Here is an 18,317-nt window from a genome sequence, read left to right on the forward strand (position 1 = left end):
AAAGTAGTTGTTGCTGCTAACCTGGAGAATGACCCAATTTGCTGATTGTAAGCTGAAGCTCATTGCACGACGATTGGGCTCCCTACTTTCATTCTAAACGTCCTGATTTTGTTTTACCTGGAAAATCATTTCCCTTTGAGGAAACAAAAAAAAAAAAGAGAGAGAGACAGATCACTAAGTTAATTCTGCGAAAAGAATGCTGTTACATTAGAAGATTTAGCACAAGCATTGAACTGGCTTTGGATTATACATTTATGTGGACAAATAAAAACAAATAAATATAAAAAATAAAAATTAAAACAAATCTTCAACTGGTTTTGTGCTCACTAAAATAAAAACAAGGACAAAAGGAAATCCCAGATCTTAAAGAGACTGAATCATCAGTCATCATCGCATGTTTCATTGTCTATAGTTCTGTGTCACAAAATCGGATCATCAATTCAGAGACCATCCTCCGGGCAAATGGAATATAGCTCAAACTATACCTGGAACAGGATAAACCAAGAAAGTCATGGCCCATTCTAGTTTAGATTCAAGAAAAGTCTCGGAAGATATGATCAAACACATTTTTCAACGAAGAAGAGCCTTTATCCTCTAGTTTCAAGAAACTTGAATCAAATGGAGGAAGGTCAATGAAAACGTTAAACGTACCATATAAGTGCGCATATCTCACTTGTCATCGCAATCACTGTCAAGATCTTATTGTGGATCTGAAAAATGAAAAAGAAACCGCAAAGACACACAATTACAAACTAAAAGATGAGGCATTAACTGTTTGCAGGTCCATTTCAAGTTCATAAAACATTTTGATACATGTTTTATTCAAGAGTTAAAGGAAAACAATGCCAAAACGGTCTAATGGGAGATTTTGGGAATAGACCAACATACTGTCTAATAGAAAAAATCCATTAACGTTGTGTTTCAAAGATGTCTAGAAGATTGTTTATTGAATATCTGTGTGTGCTAGGAATTAAAGTCTGTTTTCCCCTATGATGTCAAAAGTCATATGCATTTTGAATTGTAACTTACCAAGAGAGCACAAATAAGAGCTAGAACAACACATCCCAGATAAATAGCAGTTGCATATATACGAACTGAATCAAACATCATTCGCATTTGTTGCCCAGGTCCAAAGAGGAAAGCTGTGCTGCCAAATAAGAGGCGGTTTAGAATATTAATACCTCAAGGAAAAGGAACAACACAGTGAAAAAAACCATTAAAGGGTTTTCCTCCCCGATAATCTTCCTTTTGTTTGTACATCAATAGACTTCTTCTGAGGAAATTTATGAAATAGAAGATTACAGAAGAATTAGATGCAAACAAGAACAATGAATTGGCAATGAAAGTAAACAAAAGTGCTGCTCCTAGCAATACTTCTTAACTGCTGACATAAAAAATGTTATAAAAGAGCTGTCTAATTTAGCTGGTTAACCAACCTTCCGACTGCCAGAACATTGCCAAATGTAAAGAGTGCAGCAAATTTAATTGGCTTGGCAAAAACAAGCAGTGACTGCATCAAGAAAAAAATAGAGCAAACACATCAAATGCAGTTCCAGCAAAAGAGCTAGCAAGAATACAGAGATGGGGTATGTTATTCTAGAATCATAAAAATCCAAATGGGATTTCAGAGGGAAAAAACATGAGATAAAAATATCACTGATTAAGAAAGAACAATGAACAAAATCATCTGTTTGATACTGTGCAGTGAAAAGGGTATGGCATTGGTTCAGGACAAATAGCCAGTAACGCATTACGTCATTGACAATTATCTTTAACTTTCGAACAGGCTCATTGTTTACCGATTAAGATAATGCAATGTTGAAGAAGATTTTTGTTTGTTAATCATGTATTTCCACCTAACTGCAAACCCCAAATTGCTTTTAATGCATTAACCCATATGATTTTAGCTTTTGTCTCAAGTTTGTTACTCGATAACAATTGGATAACATCTTTTTTTACTGACTTTTATAAGTGCACTGCATTTTATTGAGTTGAGATTCCCAACACAGTTAACAGTAGTAACAGGGAAAAAAGAGGCGATCTTGTCCCTTTTCTTCTTTGCAACAAAGGATGCACTAACAGGGTTTTAAAACTATGAGTTCCCTTTGAATCCCTCCCCTCAGCTGAATTTACACCTCATCACGTAATGTCCACACAAAGATGGGAACTTACTCAGGGCTTCTTTCTTCCTGATTTGTAACAACTCAAGCCCACCGCTAGCAGATATTAAAACGTTCTCCTCCCCAACCGATGTAGGATCTCACAATCCACCCCCCTATAAAGAATGTTTCGTTCTCCTCCCCAACCGATGTGGGATCTCACAACCCACCCCCTTCGAAGACCAGCGTCCCTGCTGGCACTCGTTCTTTTCTCCAATCGATGTGGCACCCCCCCAATTCACCCCCTTTCGTGGCCCAACGTCCTTGCTAGCACACCGCCTTGTGTCCACTCCCCTTCGAGGCTCAGCCTTCTCGCTGGCACATCACCCGGTGTCTGGCTTTGATACCATTTGTAACAGCCCAAGCCCACGCCGATATTATCCCCTTTTGGGCTTCCCCTCAAGGTTTTTAAAATGCGTTGGCTAGGGAGAGGTTTCCACACCCTTATAAAAAATGTTTCGTTCTCCTCCCCAATCGATGTGAGATCTCACATGATTGTTGCAAACAACTTCTTGCTCAATGCCAATTTCTGGTCAGTTAGGTTCTCAACGTTGTCATATTCCAAGAACATCTTCCCAAGCCTCACCTACGGTCATTTCTTGTCTGCAGAAACTACAGACAATCTAACAAATCCTCCCAACAGATGACTTCCCTTTCCCACCCACCCAGAAGTCTCTAGAATAAGGCTTTCCTTACATTTCTTTTAAGGAGAAAAACCTCTTTCAATGTTTTTGAGAAGAGAAACGTATTTCATTGCGAACGAAATAAAGGGAGTAAAAACTCCCAACACCTAAAGGTGAATTACATGAAAACTCTCTGATTGGAAATCAACAAAGAAAGAGAATAATAGGTAAAACGTTTTCCTTCAATTTGCCACATCAATTCTAGTGAATACTTCAATAAATCATAGGAATTTGATAGCAGTAGCACCTAACCCTCCTTACTTAACCTCCTCTGTTCTCTCCATAGATATTGGTTCGAGTCTCGTTCCACAATTCATCAGAATCGGTAAAAAGTCCGCCATATCCATTGGATAACTAAGGCCCGTTTTCCTTCATTGAAATCCAAATCTCGAGTCCTCCGTTTTCAATAGGTAGAAACAATCTCCCAATGAACCAAGCGACTTGATTTTTCTTTAGAATTCCCTTCTTAGAGGAAATTCCTTGGCTTGCTATCCCAAATCAATAATTCCTTGTTTGTTGTGTTTTTTTAATTCATTCTTGAAGTCCCAAGGACCAACCAGTGGATAGTGAGAGAATAAAAATCTTATTTACATCCCAAGACAATCAATGGAAATAAAGAAAACCCGAGTTATCGATCATACCCAGAGCGTAACTTAGGTCCAAATCCAAAAAAAGCTGTTCGCCATTTACACAAAATGCATACAGCAAAAACATATATGCCATTGTATCAAATGAAGAAATCGCTTATATGTTCATACCACGATCATGCAAACCACGCCCCCCGTCAAGCAGCCTCCAAACCCGTATAGTCTCTGTTGATCAAAAATCCAACACAGTATGAAAACTGGGAAAAAAAAAATAACAAAAAGCAAAATCCATAAAATTTTCCACAAGTGGAGCTCTCTGATCGTTGTTTAAAGTACCTGTACAGGAGTTAGAGAGCATAGATCTTCCGAATCTTCGTCCAGCAAGCTCTGACCACGCTCTTCATCATCGCCAAATACGCCTAGGCCGAGCTTCCACATTTTGATGGAAATTCAGTATTGGGGTGAGCTCCCGTGGTCTTCGAAGGTGTCGACCAAAGTTTCGGATACGGGAGGACGCTGGACCTTAAGCTGGAAGACGTGGGACTTGAGGAATGCTGATTGCTCGTAGGTAAACCAAACCCACGTGCTAGAGGCTCAACCAATAAAGCACTTTCGAGCCAATTTTGAGATATGAAGCCCTTTCGAGCCAATTTTGAGATATGAAGCACTTCCGAGCCAATTTTGAGTTATGAAGCACTTTGAACCACGACATGTTTTGGATGGTAGAGTAGAAAGGAGGAGGGAGTCGTGCTCCAAGGTGAATGTGTACACTATTTTGAGTTCGACAATTTGGAGAATTAGGGTTTAGTCGATTCTCAAACTACGGTCGAGAAATTACTTTTGATCATGTAAACAATACAATGAATAAAAAATATCTACTAGCTATGAAACGATAAGAGAATAAACTTGTTAACAGTAGATTGCTTCAAATAGTTGCGGCTATAAATGAGACAAAAAAATAAAATAAAATAAAAAAATACAAATACAAAATGTGAAGTAGGGTTTTAGGCATGGTATAAGTGAAAAAATTGTTTAAACTAAAATCCCCTAATTCTCATTTATGAAAACGTTTTTAAAAAAATTCATTTATGAAAATGTACTAAAGAGAAATAATTCTTGGAAAGAAAGAAAAGGGTTTATATTATCGTTCAAAATGTTAATTGGATATAAAATGAATTCTAAAGAAACAGCCCCAAATTAAACAGCGAAATCTCGAAGGCCTTCTTTCAGAGGAAGCATCTTCAATACAAGCTCTGGCGCGAAGCTGCGCTTGCACCTGAATCTGCACCAGCAACCCAGGGCTGAAGCTGATAGTGAGAGACCAGGTTGGTGACTTAACATGTCGTCTACGCTACTAGAGGTGACGCGGTCTTCGCACGAGGAGGTGGAGCGACTTGAGCGGCTTGTAGTGAAGGAGCTCCAAAATGAACCTGCTTCCGGCCGGGACCGTTTGCTACAGAGTCACCGAGTCCGCAACATGATCGACACCATCGTGTCCACCACCGACAAGCTCGTACTTTCCTCTCTATGCTTAATATTTGCTGTGATTTCTGTCTGCTGCGTCGAACATTTGAGGACGTAATGGGGCATGGAAGTTTTAGGTTTTAGGCTCTCTTCGGTGGGATTTTTTGTTTTCTTCTAGGGTGGGCGTCTGCATTTGAATTTTAAAATTTCCAATGACAAGCAAGTTGAAGAATTTCATTTCGCGGCATTTGGGAAGAGATTTATTTGCTTCTATTAGCATACTCTACTGTGACTGCGAAAGTTAATATAGAAATTTCCATTTCCCTTGAAAATAATTAATTCTCTCTTCACCATAATTTTGGTTTTAAAATGGAATGGAAGGGGAGGAACCATACAAATTCGGATATGCTCCAATTAGGAAGCTTGGTGATGGAAGATTGGGCAGTTTTCTTTGAGTTGGGAAAAATGAGTTTTGCAAAATTCATGTTTTGAATAAATTTTGTAATAAGCTAGATGGGTTATTTTGTTTCATTTGTGCTAGTCTCCTTATATTATCGTTGCTTGACGGGCATGCTTTTCTTTAATCTGGACTGAACTCTTTTCTACCCCCTCTCCGCCATTATTGCTTTTGTGTGCAGGTTGAGATTTATGAAGATAAGGATAATGCAAGGAAAGATGAGATTGCGGCACTTGGAGGGCAAACAACTTTAGGAACCAACGTTTTTAGTGCATTTTACGATAGACTGAAAGAGGTCAGTAGCTATGTTTCATTATCTTAGCATCTATCTATTTCAGAATTTATTTAAATCTTTCACTTGAATGTGAGCTAGTGAATCTGGAGAAAAGGGATGCAGTTCAAGTGTAGCATTCTATTATTTATTTATTTTAATAAGAGGTAATGTCATTCATGAAATGAAATGTAAAAAAAATGTAGATGGGTAGCCGTAGAAGGCATTTTTTCCCCAATAATTGTCCAAAGAAATTCTTTGCCTAAGAAAGCCCTACTATTTCTTTCAGGCCATATAGGCAACAAAAATGAAGTGACCCACGAAATTTTGACTTCATTTTTAAATGGCTGTGCATCCAATATGAGTGCAGGGTTTCTTTTGAGGGCGTTTGGGAGAGGATTCACCCAATTGAAGTTGCTGAAGATAGTTTTTAGAAATTAGAGGCATGAGGGCTAGTGAGGAGAAGATGTCATTGAGTTTTTTGGCTTGCTTATCATATGTAGCACAAATTGAGGGAGGCAAAACAACCAATACTGCTTTGACTATTGATACAGCCGAGCAAGAGTTACCAAAGAAAAACTGTGTGCATGCATGGGTTTTTTCTAGTGCAAAACTGAGAATGTTTGCTTCAAAGAACATGATGGGAACCGTGTATCTAGAAGTTCCTTAGAATCTTTTCAATGATGTTTACCAACTTTGGCCTTTTGAAGAGGGACATGGAGTAAGTGGAGGTTCAGAAAGATGGCTTGAGTGAGAGCGAGTCTACTGTCAACCTGCATTAAAGAGGGGTGTTGTTTTGCCTTTCAACCTTGCTAGTATCAAGTTTTGAAAGGAGACTTTGTGAGGTAAGAGCTAGTCTACTGTCAGCCTGCCTTAAAGAGGGGTGTTGTTTTGCCTTTCAAGCTTGCAAGTATCAAATTTCAAAAGGAGGCCTTGTGAGGGTTGTCATGAGAGGCAAGCCAAGGCGGGAAGAGGGTCATTCCTCTACGCTACTGCTAATGTAGGTAGCAATTGATTTTAGGCTGTCTTTTGGAAAATTTATGCTAAGGAGTGTGGTTTTGGATAGGTTAGAGTTCAGATTCGATGCTTCCTTAATTTGAAAGGTTTTGGTTTTTTTTTTTATTCTGCTGGAGAGAAGCATATCATCAATTTAGGAAGTGATAAATGAAACCTTCAACATACACTGCTTGAAAACCTCAAGAGAATCATCCGTAATATAAAAAAAAGAAAAAGAAAAAGAAAAAATGAAAGGAGAACCTTACCTGTACCTCTGGAGGCAAAGATTTTTCCTCTTTGCTTGACGTTGGTAGTTATAGAGAGGTTTGTATTTAAGATGCTTGTGAAAATTCTATTCCTACATTTCTTTCCAAAGCCTTTTGAAGTTAGGTCTAGCTTGGACGACCAACTGGAAAGTTCATTGATATTCCTATTCTTGCTCAACTGTGGAGGCACGTTTCTTAGAAAACTTAGTAAATACAATACTCCAGTGAATGAGGAAAATATAATTTTGTGTTCACTAGTAAATCTGAATTATTATTTCAAAGTTATCAGTTGCTTTGTATCAAGTTCAAATTACTTTGTGCGCAGATTCGTGAATACCATAGAAGGCATCCAGCTGCACGGGTTGTTGATGTTAATGAGGAGGATGGTCTACTCAAAGAGGAACCACAAATTGAGTTCAGTGGAGAGGTCTCTCTGTTTCTTCTCTTACCTTGAATTTGCATAGAATTGCTTGACTTCAGTTCTTTCATGGTGAAACCTGTATTTTCGTGAAATTGATCTACTGCCTCATTGCAGGCCATGTATGGAAACATGCTCCAAGTCCAATCATGAAAACAATCCTCATGCTTGCATTTTCATGTTTTTATGGTGTCATAATTAGATTTTGAATATGACACAATGCATTCTTATCAAAGAAGAGCCTTTTCTATTGCCTAGTGATTGGGAGCTTAAGTCTTTATTTTCCCTAATTTTTTGTATTAATGCAATGTACAAATTTGCCTTATCTGGCAAAGGTAAATTCACCCTTGGGAATTCACTTTGGTCATAATAACCAAAAGTTGTTTTTGATGTTATTAGGTCTTATTCTTTTGTATTGAGGTCTTTTCTTGTAGAATAGTTGGTTGGGTTCCTTTTTTTGGGCTGCCACTTTTTGTTGGCCTCATCTTTTGCTAGTTCTCGTGTTTTTCTGGCCTTTTCTTGGCTTTCTTGCATTTCTTTATTTTAATGAAAGGTTGTTTTTGGATTACAAAAAACTGTTAGTGGTAATAATAAGATCTCATAATTTGTTTCTTAGCCTTAAACCGCTTATCTTTTTCTAAGAGAATAAATTTCAGCCTTGGAGACTAAGCAATGCTTAGTTATGGGCTTGTGTTAACTAGTGGGGATCATCTTGAGAGAGCTCCCTTTTGGTGGGTTAATTGTTGATTCAAATCTTATTTTGGTTCCTAAAGTTCCTTTCTTCATTGATTTTTATTATTTTACTTTTAAATGTTTATCTCTTGTTCTTGAACTTCAAGTAAATATCTACTTTGTTCCTTGCAGCTAAATTTTTGTATTACATTTAATAGAAATTTTATAGGTACTATATGAAAATTTTGTTCTAAGGTACACATAAGTTTGATATCCAATTTGAAAAATAGCTGATGTATGGTTTATGTTAAACATAATATCAAAATGTAAAAAATATGTGAACAAGAATCAAATGAGTATTTATGAATTTTAAGGACTAAAAAGTTGTGAGGACCAAAACAATGTAAATGTGAAAGTTCAAGGTTGGTAATAGGATTTCCAATATTGTTTTGGTTACATGCATGAATGAAATTGGAACTTCTAACTCCCTATATGTGTAATGTGCATGTGTATCAATATTTTCCGTTTCATTTATTGACTTGTTTATGTTTTTAGGAAGCATTTGGACGGTATCTTGACTTGCATGAACTCTACAACCAGTATATTAATTCGAAATTTGGAGAGGCCATCGAGTACTCTTCTTACTTGGATGTTTTTTCACAGCCCCAGAAAATCTCTCGCAAACTAAAGAATTCAAGGTAAGCAGATCAAAGTTCTTTCTCAAATATGATAGTTCTGTTGATTGATGATTTGTTTTGAATTAAATAAATGTCTTATTTTGAGTTCTAATATCTACTTTATACAGACAATACAGGGAATACTTGGAGAATCTTCTTGCTTATCTCACTTACTTTTTCCAGCGTACAGAGCCCTTACAAGATCTTGATCGTATATTCTCAAAGGTTACTATATGATAGTGTTTTCTTTCCCAATTTTAACATTCAATTATCAATTATGCATTATGCTGGCTTATGGTTTTCTGCATGCAACAATTATAATCATTTGTAAGCGTGCTGTTTGCAAGCTATCCATTGTATGCATGTTTGCATAGAACTTTAGGCTTGCATCTTTCTAAAGACGATTTTGATTATGTGATAATCATTTGTAAGCGTGCTGTTTGCAAGCTATCCATTGTATGCATGTTTGCATAGAACTTTAGGCTTGCATCTTTCTAAAGACGATTTTGATTATGTGAGGATCTTTTGATAGGTTGAATCTGAATTTGAAGAGCAATGGATTACCGGCACAATTGAAGGATGGGAGAACACTGTGGAAGATAATGGCCATGATCCTGCCCAGCTTAGTCTTATTGATCTTGACTATTATAGCTCGGTAGAAGAGCTGGTGGAGCTAGGTCCTGAGAGATTGAAGGAGGTAAGAAGTGATATCTGATGCCATATTATATATGTTGTGGAAGTTCTAAATATGGCATTACTGCACTACGGCTTTTATTATTTTTTAATTTTTTAATTTTTTAATTTTTTATAAGAAACAATGAGGAAAAAATTCCACCAAAAGAACAGGAAACATCTTCTGGACCGGGGGTGGACGGCTTTCTTTTGCTTTGTTCTTCATTGTTATATTACTGTGTGGCAGGGGTTGGCAGCATTGGGGCTGAAGACTGGTGGTACAGTTCAGCAGCGTGCAGAGAGGCTTTTCCTCACTAAGGTATTATTTTACTGCCTTTTTGCCCAAAATAGGACGTCAATGTTGTGAACCTACAATATAAGCATACTGGCATGGTTCACGTGTGTATAAGTTTTTTTAACGAGGAATTGATTTCTTATGTCCTGCGTTGTGCTATCAGCATAACTGCTTGTCGAGTCATTTTCTCTGTGCTTAGGTTTTTAATAAAATTTTGTTTCTTGTAAAAAAGAAACAGCGCATTGTTGAAAGTTTATGGTGGTAGCACATACACATCGTATGATGTTCGTAGTATAGCAAAAGCCTTTTTCTTTTCTGTCTTTTAGATTAGTTTGTGTGCTGATTTTCTTTATTGATTAAAAAAGAATGGACAGCAAAGTATGATTTTAAGGCCAGGTTGCAATACGATGACCAGCGTATAGTTTAAACCATGAATTTGTTTTGGTTATGTGTCCTTCCATTACCAAGGAAGATTGGGTCTTGTTTTAGTGCGATCATCAATATGCTTGGATTTTCCCATATATTACTTGCTGATCTAGTATTTTTGTTTCGGAAATAAACCTATCCCCCTTTATGCTAGTTATGTTCTATGTGATAAGAATATTTATCTCATTGTCCTCGAGCATTGACTGTTAGGAAACATCTGATAGTTTTATTTTCTGAGATGTCATATAATCTTACACCACTGTTTTTTTTTTTTTTTTTCAAGGCTTGGAATCTTATTTTATTAATTTTACAGTTCATTTGACACCCCTATTCTTTGCAGCATACACCTCTTCAATTGTTGGACAAAAAACACTTTGCAAAACCGTCCCGGCAACCAGTTCAGAATGGGGCAGCTGCAGCTTCACTACACAATGAAAATTTGAAACAAGTTGCTCTGATGGAAGCAAAAATTGAAAAATTGTGCGATCTTCTGGATGAGGTTAGCTTTTGAGAATGATCAAAATGTCCCTTTGTTTTCTTGTAATTTCCATAATGTATATATTCCAAAAGTAGTAATTTTGGGATAATTTGTTTTATTTGTGGCCACTTTCAGACTATCGACAGAACCAAAGACAACATTGTTAAGAAGCAAGCCTTAACATATGAGGAAATTGAAGCAGAACGTGAGGAGGTGAGGAAACAGTAGTTTGTTTTTTGTCCTTTCAAGACCCCCCCTTGTTTCTCTCCCTTAAGCTATTTTGGGATAAATTTTTGGAATACATTATTTATATCTAAGATGGTTACCCTGCATGTCATCCACAGAAGCATTGTCTGCCTGGAGAAGTGTGCGTTTGATAGTGTCATGGATATTTGTATCAGAAATTTATTTAAAAGTTTGCACATATGCATCCCAATCTGGCTTTATGGTCTACTGATTTCAAATACTAGTTAGAACCTTATCAAGGTCACCAAATTTACTTCTTGATGGTGAATGGCCTGCACTAATAGCGATGGTTTATTATGTGGGTTCGAGATCTTTTGTAGCTGTGCAAGTTTGTTAATGCCCGGTTGGCAAGAAACTGAGCTTTTAAGAAACCGTGCATCATTTACTTAAATCTTTTTAATATTTAATAGCCTTCTGTCTGATGCGTCAATTCTGGCAGGAAGAGACGCAAGCTGAGTCTGAAAGTGATGATGACGAGCAGCAAATTTATAATCCGCTCAAGCTCCCAATGGGTTGGGATGGGAAACCCATACCTTACTGGCTCTACAAGCTTCATGGCCTTGGTCAGGTAAATCATTACCTCCACGAAAACCCAAGCCAATATGCATATTAGGTGTTTAATAGTTATGTGCCCACTTACTAGGCAGTCACTGTACTTTGTCATTTTTCACTTCTCCGAAAGCGAATTTCTCTTGAGAAAGCACAATTTTCATTTCAGGGAGCGCATCAACTGAACTTAATTCTTCTCTGGATTTGACTGTATTTGCTGGTATCTAGTTTGTTGTCTTTTCAAGCCAATATGTTGATGTATGTTTGAAAGTGAAACATGATATGATATCGCATAGGACATAACTTCCTACAGCAAAGTCTCAAGCCATTACATTGTGGAGATCATAGTTGCACTTGTTATTTCCATAAACTATATTGTTCAACAGCATGCTGTGGTTGCTTTTGTTTTCAACTTTTTGAAGTTCACGTTGAAAGATTTGCTTGAGAATGTGATAAATTTGTGCAACAGGAATTCAAATGTGAGATATGCGGGAACTATAGTTATTGGGGTCGTAGAGCTTTTGAGCGACATTTCAAGGAATGGCGTCATCAGCATGGAATGCGTTGCCTTGGTATTCCAAATACAAAGAACTTCAATGAAATCACATCAATTGAGGTAGGTCTTTGCTAGTACTTTGACCTCCCTTTCTGTTAGCGTTTATTATTATTATTATTATTATTGGGTAAGGATCTGCACTTTTCATTGATAAATTAAAATGTACTGTAAAGGAAACTCAACCAAGGAGGGAGCTTACAAATATGTGGCCAATTGTTATTACTAATGAAAGAATCTAACTGTAATGAGTAGAAAGGGTAGACAAGAGGAGCTGATATTTTACTTTTTTACAATTTATGGACATTTTGGGCTCGTTATTCACTTTTGGGATCTTACAGGAAGCAAAAGACTTGTGGAAAAGAATTCAAGAACGACAAGGAGTTAGCAAGTGGCGACCAGATCTGGAAGAAGAATACGAAGATAAGGAGGGTAACATTTACAATAAGAAGACATATACAGATCTGCAACGCCAGGGGTTGATATAAGAATCATGGACTTCTTTCTTATCGGTAACTTCCATCTGAATTTCTCTCCACTCAAAACTGACTCCTGACTTCTATGTCAACCACCTGAGGAAGAAAGGAAGATATATCCTTCTCTTGCTTCCTTATTGAATGGTTTAGTAAATGGGATATTTTCAAATCTTTCTTTTTTAGGTTCCTATTATGGATAGATGGTCGTTGAGGTTTGGGAGAAGCACTTAGTCATGTTGATTGAATGGAGATTATGAAATGCTCTAGCCAATTTTATTCGTAGTCAGATTGTAATGCATTTTTGGAAGCGAAATTTGAGAAATCACGTTCTATCCTGATTTAGAAATGAGCTGAGATTATTTTGAAGTTCCTTTTATGAATTCGACATGAACGTCGCCATCTATCTTTGCTTATTTCAATTACATAGAAAATGAGGAAGTGCTGAAAACGTTGCTTTCGTCAGCTTTCCTCGCTCCTCGTTTGTTTTTGAAACGGTGATTGCGAACCCTTTCTCTGACCACTCCCGCTCTGATGCTGACGTCACTTTTGTTTATGATTCCAGTTCCTATAATTTATTATTATTGGCGCTTCTATCTGGTATGTACGACTCACATTTTGCAGCTCAATTTCCAACAAGTAAAGCCCTTCGGTGTCAAAAGGGAGGGAAGTAGAAGAGGATGGGTCAACAACATTCAGTTAATCAGCTAACTATTAAGAAAGAAGAGAGTACAAAATTTACATCAATGCCCTAAACCAGAACCCCAGCTAATCAATATGTAGCCTAACCTTTATTATTAAGCCTTAAGGTTTTGAAATAGAACCAAAAAAAAAAAAAAAACTGCAAGAACTTTCCTTTCCTTTTCTGCTGTTGGCTGCAAGCAGCGCAAATTGAGTATAAGGTAGATGAGGAGATTGGGTTAGCATCTTTGAGATGAAACAATGACTGATGACTGTTAATGTGTATCCTATTGCCCTAATTCATGAACTTCCGACAGTTTGGCGCTTTACATAGACACGGGACTTTGAATTCATCGGGTTCGTCGGGATCGAACAAGTAATCATACCTACCAAACCAAACCAAACCAAACAACAACACTTTCATTTAGAATCATTCAAACTCCATGCAGGAGCAAGTGTACGAGCGTGAGCATGTGCATGTGCATGTGCATGTGCGTGTGCGAAAGATAGAGAAAGAGAGAGAGAGAGACGTTAGCTCCTCGCCAGCAGGGACATTAGCCTTGGCAATGAGTACAATCCGACTTTCATCATCCCCCACACTCATGATCCTTGCGTAGCAGTTGGGCATACACTGCACACAGAATTTGAGACAGCCATCAGTAAAACAGAACTTCAAGCATCAACCACTTCTAGCAAAACTTGATGGTTAACTTCTGCAAACGACTTACTGAATGGTTGATCAAGCGTGCTATATTTCCTTTGTCGGTGGCATCGACAACTACTTCTTCGCTAATCTTAAAAAGCTGTCAGATATATCACAACCACGGTGTAAGTTGATATGCTGTTATCAAAATGATGTCTAAATATTTACAGATGTTTGAACTAACATTTTGTCTAGCCTACACTTGTGAAGCTTGGATTATAAAAACTAGAAGAACAGTTCATATAGAAACTTAGGTTTGTGTAATCATTTGTATAACTCTCCGTGGAGCTTGAAAGTTAACTTCATATTCATGTAACTTGAACTTCTAAGATTCCGTGTGATATCAGTATGGTTCTAAAAAATAAAACTTATAAACACTAGTCCTACCAATAAGTTTCTTTTCAAAATCTTGAATTTGGCTAAGAAATCTTTTTTTTTTCCCTCATGGTGGATGTGGTTGTTGTCTTCTCATAATAGTGTGATTAATAGCATCAAGTTCAAATTTGAAATAAAATTAAAAAAAAAAAAAAAGGTACGAGTCTAACATACATAGCAGTCTTTGCCCGCCGATCTGTACCGCGCCTCCCTCAGATCAGCAATAGTGCGCCTCACTTGTTCACCGCGATATTCAAGAACCTGTGAACAAGACGGTTGAACATCAGTTCAAACCACTTATTAAACATGATCACTCCCATCACACATCAAAAGAGGAAATTGAGTTCCAATACAGCTGATCAAATCAACTTTTAGTATGCAAAAACTTCCCAATATCTATTCATTTTACATTGTTTCTCACGTTATGATCACATTGAGCATGCCAATTACATCTCATAGGGAATAATGTTCAGTAGCTGGTGACAAGCAATAACTCATCATGAAGTGCAATAGCATAGCATAACAAAAAGGCATCCAATTTACATGGCTCCATACCATTTCTCCTTCTTGAATGTTTCTACGTGCGAAAAGCCCCCATCCATGTATACCAGATCTACCGAAGCATACCCGGTCATTCTCCGTTCTCTGGAATTTCACGCCACACATGAGAAGAAAATCAGATACCAAACAAGGAAACATCATTTGTAGAAGAAAATGGAAGGAACTACCTGTAAGTGGTGCAATCGATCCCGAAATGAGGAAAATATCTTTGGTTCCTCAACCATCGGTAACTGTAAGGCAACAGCGAAGTAAACTTTATCTCGTTCTAAATGGAAGGGGGTCGGGCAGATTCTGTATATACTTTAAATAAGGAAGAACTTTACGCTGAATGTATTAAGACTTTGTAATGCTTGTAAGGGATGACGGCGTGGCCCCATCACTTTGTGTATAACCGTTTCCTCTACCGTTCTCTAGTGGCAACAAAAGTAGAAGAAAGATTATTAAGGCAAATGTGGTGGGTCATATAAATAACTATATACTATACTTTCAATCTGCACAAAATTTTCACCTTTACAATTATTTTAACTACAACCAACTTTATACTATACTTTTTTCGTTTCATTTCGTCTACGATTTCAGTCTCCATATCTCATCCCGAGGACTACGTACCATTTCATTATCACAACCGCTATAAGTTGGCTCAAGGAATAGAATTCACAAAATAAAAAACTCAAGCAATCTAAGAGTAAATTAGATATGCAAAACATGGACTACCTTCTTCACACTGGTTGATCTTTTATAAACTTGACACCTTGCAGCAGAAAATGGCTCAAGCTCAGAAGTTTCAGATACTGCTTCTATTTCCTTTCTGCTAGATGAAATTAACCTCGAACCAGCTCTCTTCTTATTTTGAAGAAGGCTTTTAGTAGAAAATACACCAAGAGGAGTCTGTACGATAAGAACGGTATCCGGATTGGGAGCCCTAAATCAAGGTGAGATGAAAAATTACTATTGAATAAAATGTGATCAGAAACCAAGAATCATGTGAAAACAACATAAGATGTTTCAAACAAACCCAAATTAGAAAGCAATACCTATGATAAGCACAATAAGATACCATTTTCGTGACTTGTCTACCATTCTTCTCCAGGCAGTGCAACTGCAAGAACACAAACTATTAGTATTAGACATCTAGTCTTGCTAAAACATTACATTAGTAGGATTGGGCATAAGGCTTTGTTTCAAATATTGATTCAATTTACATAAACTTAAATCAGAAACGAGAATCATAAATGGTTTGTAAAGCTGTAACTCGATGAATTAACAGCTTCATGCATAAACTTTTAACACCTAAAGAACAGCAAGAGAAGATGCATGCAAATACATCGAAAGAAAGCTATAAAATAAAAAGGAGATGGTGCTTTTAGATCAATTAGCAGCATACAACTCAGAAAATGAAAATCAATTTCCAATAAGAGGTTAAAATGTATAGAGGTTAAAATGTATAGAGGTTGACCATCAACACAAGCTCAGACATATGAAGATTGAACAGCAGCATCCATTTACATGTTAAAGAAAAACAGTAACTGTGACAATAAAGAATACCTCCATGCAATAGCCTGCTCTTGATGCACACATAGCATGGTAGTAAGTAGAACATTTGCAGCATTGCATGCATGAACCGTGAATTTGCTTACAGATTACACAAATCTGGAATTCATGAAGACGAGTATTTAGTGAAGATTAGGAAAAGTAAAGGAAAATCAAAAGCTTCGCAAGAACAGCGCAAAACACCATTAAAAAATATAGACATTGAACCTTTACAAAAGAATTTGATGGGATACTCAAGATACCAAGAGCAGGTTCCATTTTCTCATCACTTGCAAAGGAGACTTCAGGCCTAAACCAAGCACAGGTAACATGAACCCATAATGTATCGACGTCTGTGGGCTTCAAGGCACCCCCTACACAATATATAAATTATCAGCAGCAGGGTAAAGATATCACTTATGATTCAATACTGAAAAGAAAAATGCACATGATTTGTGATCTATTGCAAGTGATAACCAGATAATAAAAAAACTATTCAGCGAAATGATCAGCCAGGATACTTGTGGAGATGAGATTTCGAGAGACTTGAAATAAATCGCAAGAGAAGAACTATATTATAAAGAGAACGTATCTAGCTTAATGCTAAAGGTAAATAGAATAATTACAGCAAACAAATTCATAACTTATTTGATCCACAAAATGAAGAAAACAAAACCTTTTACTGGACAGAGGCAACATTCCCGCTTAACATCAGGAGTTTCACACACTTTACAGACCCAAGATGTTAAATCCCGAACATTTCTAGCTCCATAGCATTCTTGATGAACTGCTATTTGACATCTGATACATTTTTTTCCACACCGAAAAAAAAGAATCAGTGATAATATATTTACAGAAACAGACTTGTTTTGGAACAAATAGATCCAAGAAAACAAGTTATTCCAGAAGTCTCTTATAAAAAACGTTATTGCAGAAGTCAGAACAAACATGCAATATTTAAAATGAAAGGGAATACCTGCTACTGAAATTTCAGTAGACAGGCACTTAATCTCAAAGGATGTAAAAGCCATTAAGGTGAAAATGCAGAGGTTAAAGGGCTAGACCAAATATAAAAAATATTTAATATCAACCTACCAAATTGCCAAATTTCAGAGATGTAATTGAGAAAGAATGGGGCTTTTGGCCTGAATAATATTGTATTTGATACAGGTAATGAGACAGATAATCATCTTTTTACAATACCTGTTGCAGATAATAATCTTATTGTAGTCCCAGTCCTCAACCCATCTACAGACAGCACATCTTTCTGTCGTCCATTTTGCATAAACGGGTTCATATTTCTCTGAGACAGCAAGAATGACAAAGTTAGTTTGGGTTATCAAAACTTGGAAGGCTAATGTAGCGCTAAACACACTATTTTCCACAGCAAAGAATATTACATCTCAAAAAGAGGAGCAAATGAAAATTCAGGTATACCCTGCAAAAAAGCGAGCAACTTTTGCCTTCGTTCTTTCATGGAAGGCCGTTTAGGATGCTTGACAGAAGCAGCACTTGCATGGTACTCGGCTAACTGCAGCATCTGCAAGGACATGTAATATAATATTAGATTTTAATCTATGATAGAAGGAAATGATTTTGAAGACCAGCAACCAAGTTGAAGACTTGGGACATCCAAAAATGGGTTTCAGAAGTAAAAATGCAAGCACAATGCAGCTATTGGTAAATAAAGCTAAACTAGGACAGAATGCAACTTCATTACAGCGTATCTGACCATATGGATGTTATCAATGAAATCTCAATACAAGGTCTTTTGGATCCTCCAGTTTGAAGTGTGTGGCTTTCAATTTGTTAGGAATGAAATGACTGAGGGGTTCGTTCTCCATCTACCGTTTAGGGAGAAGAGAGGTTTTGTGCAGCTAGGGGCCAGTGCTGTGTTTAGGGTGAGAGAATGACCCTAGTGATGCTTGGTCCTTGTTAGGTTTAATGTTTCTCTTGGGGCATTCGAGTTGAGGTTAATTTGTATTATTCTTTAGGCCTTGTTTTACTTGATTGGAGCCTTTTTTTTGTAGTGAAGTTCCTTAGATGCCCGTGCATTCTTTTATTTGTTCTCAATGAAAGTTCTGTTCTTCATTTAAAAAAAAAAAAAAGAAAAAAAAAAAAAAAA

The 18,317-nt window shown here is 37.0% G+C and overlaps 3 protein-coding genes across 4 annotated transcripts in view; 1 reads left to right on the forward strand and 2 right to left on the reverse strand.

The window, feature by feature from the left end:
• Positions 1–183: 183 nt before the first annotated feature.
• Positions 184–4,091, reverse strand: LOC111467788 (vesicle transport protein SFT2B). Its single transcript, XM_023112858.1, has 6 exons — positions 3,766–4,091; positions 3,601–3,654; positions 1,437–1,510; positions 1,030–1,147; positions 652–710; positions 184–485 (listed from the first exon to the last, which is right to left on the reverse strand). Exons 1-6 carry the CDS (start codon positions 3,865–3,867, stop codon positions 407–409), a joined length of 486 nt encoding a protein of 161 aa, XP_022968626.1. The 5' UTR covers positions 3,868–4,091; the 3' UTR covers positions 184–406.
• A 514-nt stretch (positions 4,092–4,605) lies between these two features.
• On the forward strand, positions 4,606–12,758 carry LOC111467472 (splicing factor SF3a60 homolog). 2 transcript variants are annotated; one of them, XM_023112383.1, is made up of 13 exons: positions 4,606–4,942; positions 5,532–5,645; positions 7,209–7,310; positions 8,529–8,671; positions 8,779–8,875; positions 9,183–9,347; positions 9,570–9,641; positions 10,384–10,542; positions 10,657–10,734; positions 11,207–11,335; positions 11,786–11,932; positions 12,211–12,381; positions 12,529–12,736. In XM_023112383.1, exons 1-12 carry the CDS (start codon positions 4,769–4,771, stop codon positions 12,355–12,357), a joined length of 1,527 nt encoding a protein of 508 aa, XP_022968151.1. In that variant the 5' UTR covers positions 4,606–4,768; the 3' UTR covers positions 12,358–12,381; positions 12,529–12,736. The 2 variants fall into 2 exon arrangements, with proteins under 2 accessions (XP_022968151.1, XP_022968149.1); XM_023112381.1 differs by having other exon boundaries at positions 12,211–12,758.
• A 195-nt stretch (positions 12,759–12,953) lies between these two features.
• The window catches only part of LOC111467467 (histone-lysine N-methyltransferase ATX4-like), an 18,170-nt gene continuing 12,806 nt past the window's right edge, over positions 12,954–18,317 (reverse strand). Inside the window, exons 12-25 of the mRNA XM_023112371.1 lie at positions 17,630–17,732; positions 17,396–17,495; positions 16,869–16,993; positions 16,421–16,566; positions 16,208–16,312; positions 15,697–15,761; positions 15,377–15,584; positions 14,986–15,072; positions 14,830–14,892; positions 14,657–14,746; positions 14,276–14,362; positions 13,752–13,826; positions 13,554–13,654; positions 12,954–13,409 (exon numbers count right to left, since the gene is read on the reverse strand). Of these exons, the coding sequence (XP_022968139.1) occupies positions 13,319–13,409; positions 13,554–13,654; positions 13,752–13,826; positions 14,276–14,362; positions 14,657–14,746; positions 14,830–14,892; positions 14,986–15,072; positions 15,377–15,584; positions 15,697–15,761; positions 16,208–16,312; positions 16,421–16,566; positions 16,869–16,993; positions 17,396–17,495; positions 17,630–17,732 (1,446 nt within the window). The 3' untranslated portion in view covers positions 12,954–13,318. The remainder of the gene's footprint in view (positions 13,410–13,553; positions 13,655–13,751; positions 13,827–14,275; positions 14,363–14,656; positions 14,747–14,829; positions 14,893–14,985; positions 15,073–15,376; positions 15,585–15,696; positions 15,762–16,207; positions 16,313–16,420; positions 16,567–16,868; positions 16,994–17,395; positions 17,496–17,629; positions 17,733–18,317) is intronic.

Source organism: Cucurbita maxima, unplaced genomic scaffold (assembly GCF_002738345.1).
Source record: "Cucurbita maxima cultivar Rimu unplaced genomic scaffold, Cmax_1.0 Cma_Scf00034, whole genome shotgun sequence".
Taxonomy (NCBI): domain Eukaryota; kingdom Viridiplantae; phylum Streptophyta; class Magnoliopsida; order Cucurbitales; family Cucurbitaceae; genus Cucurbita; species Cucurbita maxima.

Coding starts and splice junctions, on each gene's coding strand:
- LOC111467788 (XM_023112858.1), bottom strand. CDS start 3,867: ATGTGGAAGCTCGGCCTAGGCGTATTTGGCGATGATGAAGAGCGTGGT. Junction 3,655..3,765: donor GCTCTCTAACTCCTGTACAG/GTACTTTAAACA, acceptor TTTGATCAACAG/AGACTATACGGGTTTGGAGG. Junction 1,148..1,436: donor AATGTTCTGGCAGTCGGAAG/GTTGGTTAACCA, acceptor CTTATTTGGCAG/CACAGCTTTCCTCTTTGGAC.
- LOC111467472 (XM_023112381.1), top strand. CDS start 4,769: ATGTCGTCTACGCTACTAGAGGTGACGCGGTCTTCGCACGAGGAGGTG. Junction 8,876..9,182: donor TTGATCGTATATTCTCAAAG/GTTACTATATGA, acceptor ATCTTTTGATAG/GTTGAATCTGAATTTGAAGA. Junction 9,642..10,383: donor AGAGGCTTTTCCTCACTAAG/GTATTATTTTAC, acceptor TATTCTTTGCAG/CATACACCTCTTCAATTGTT.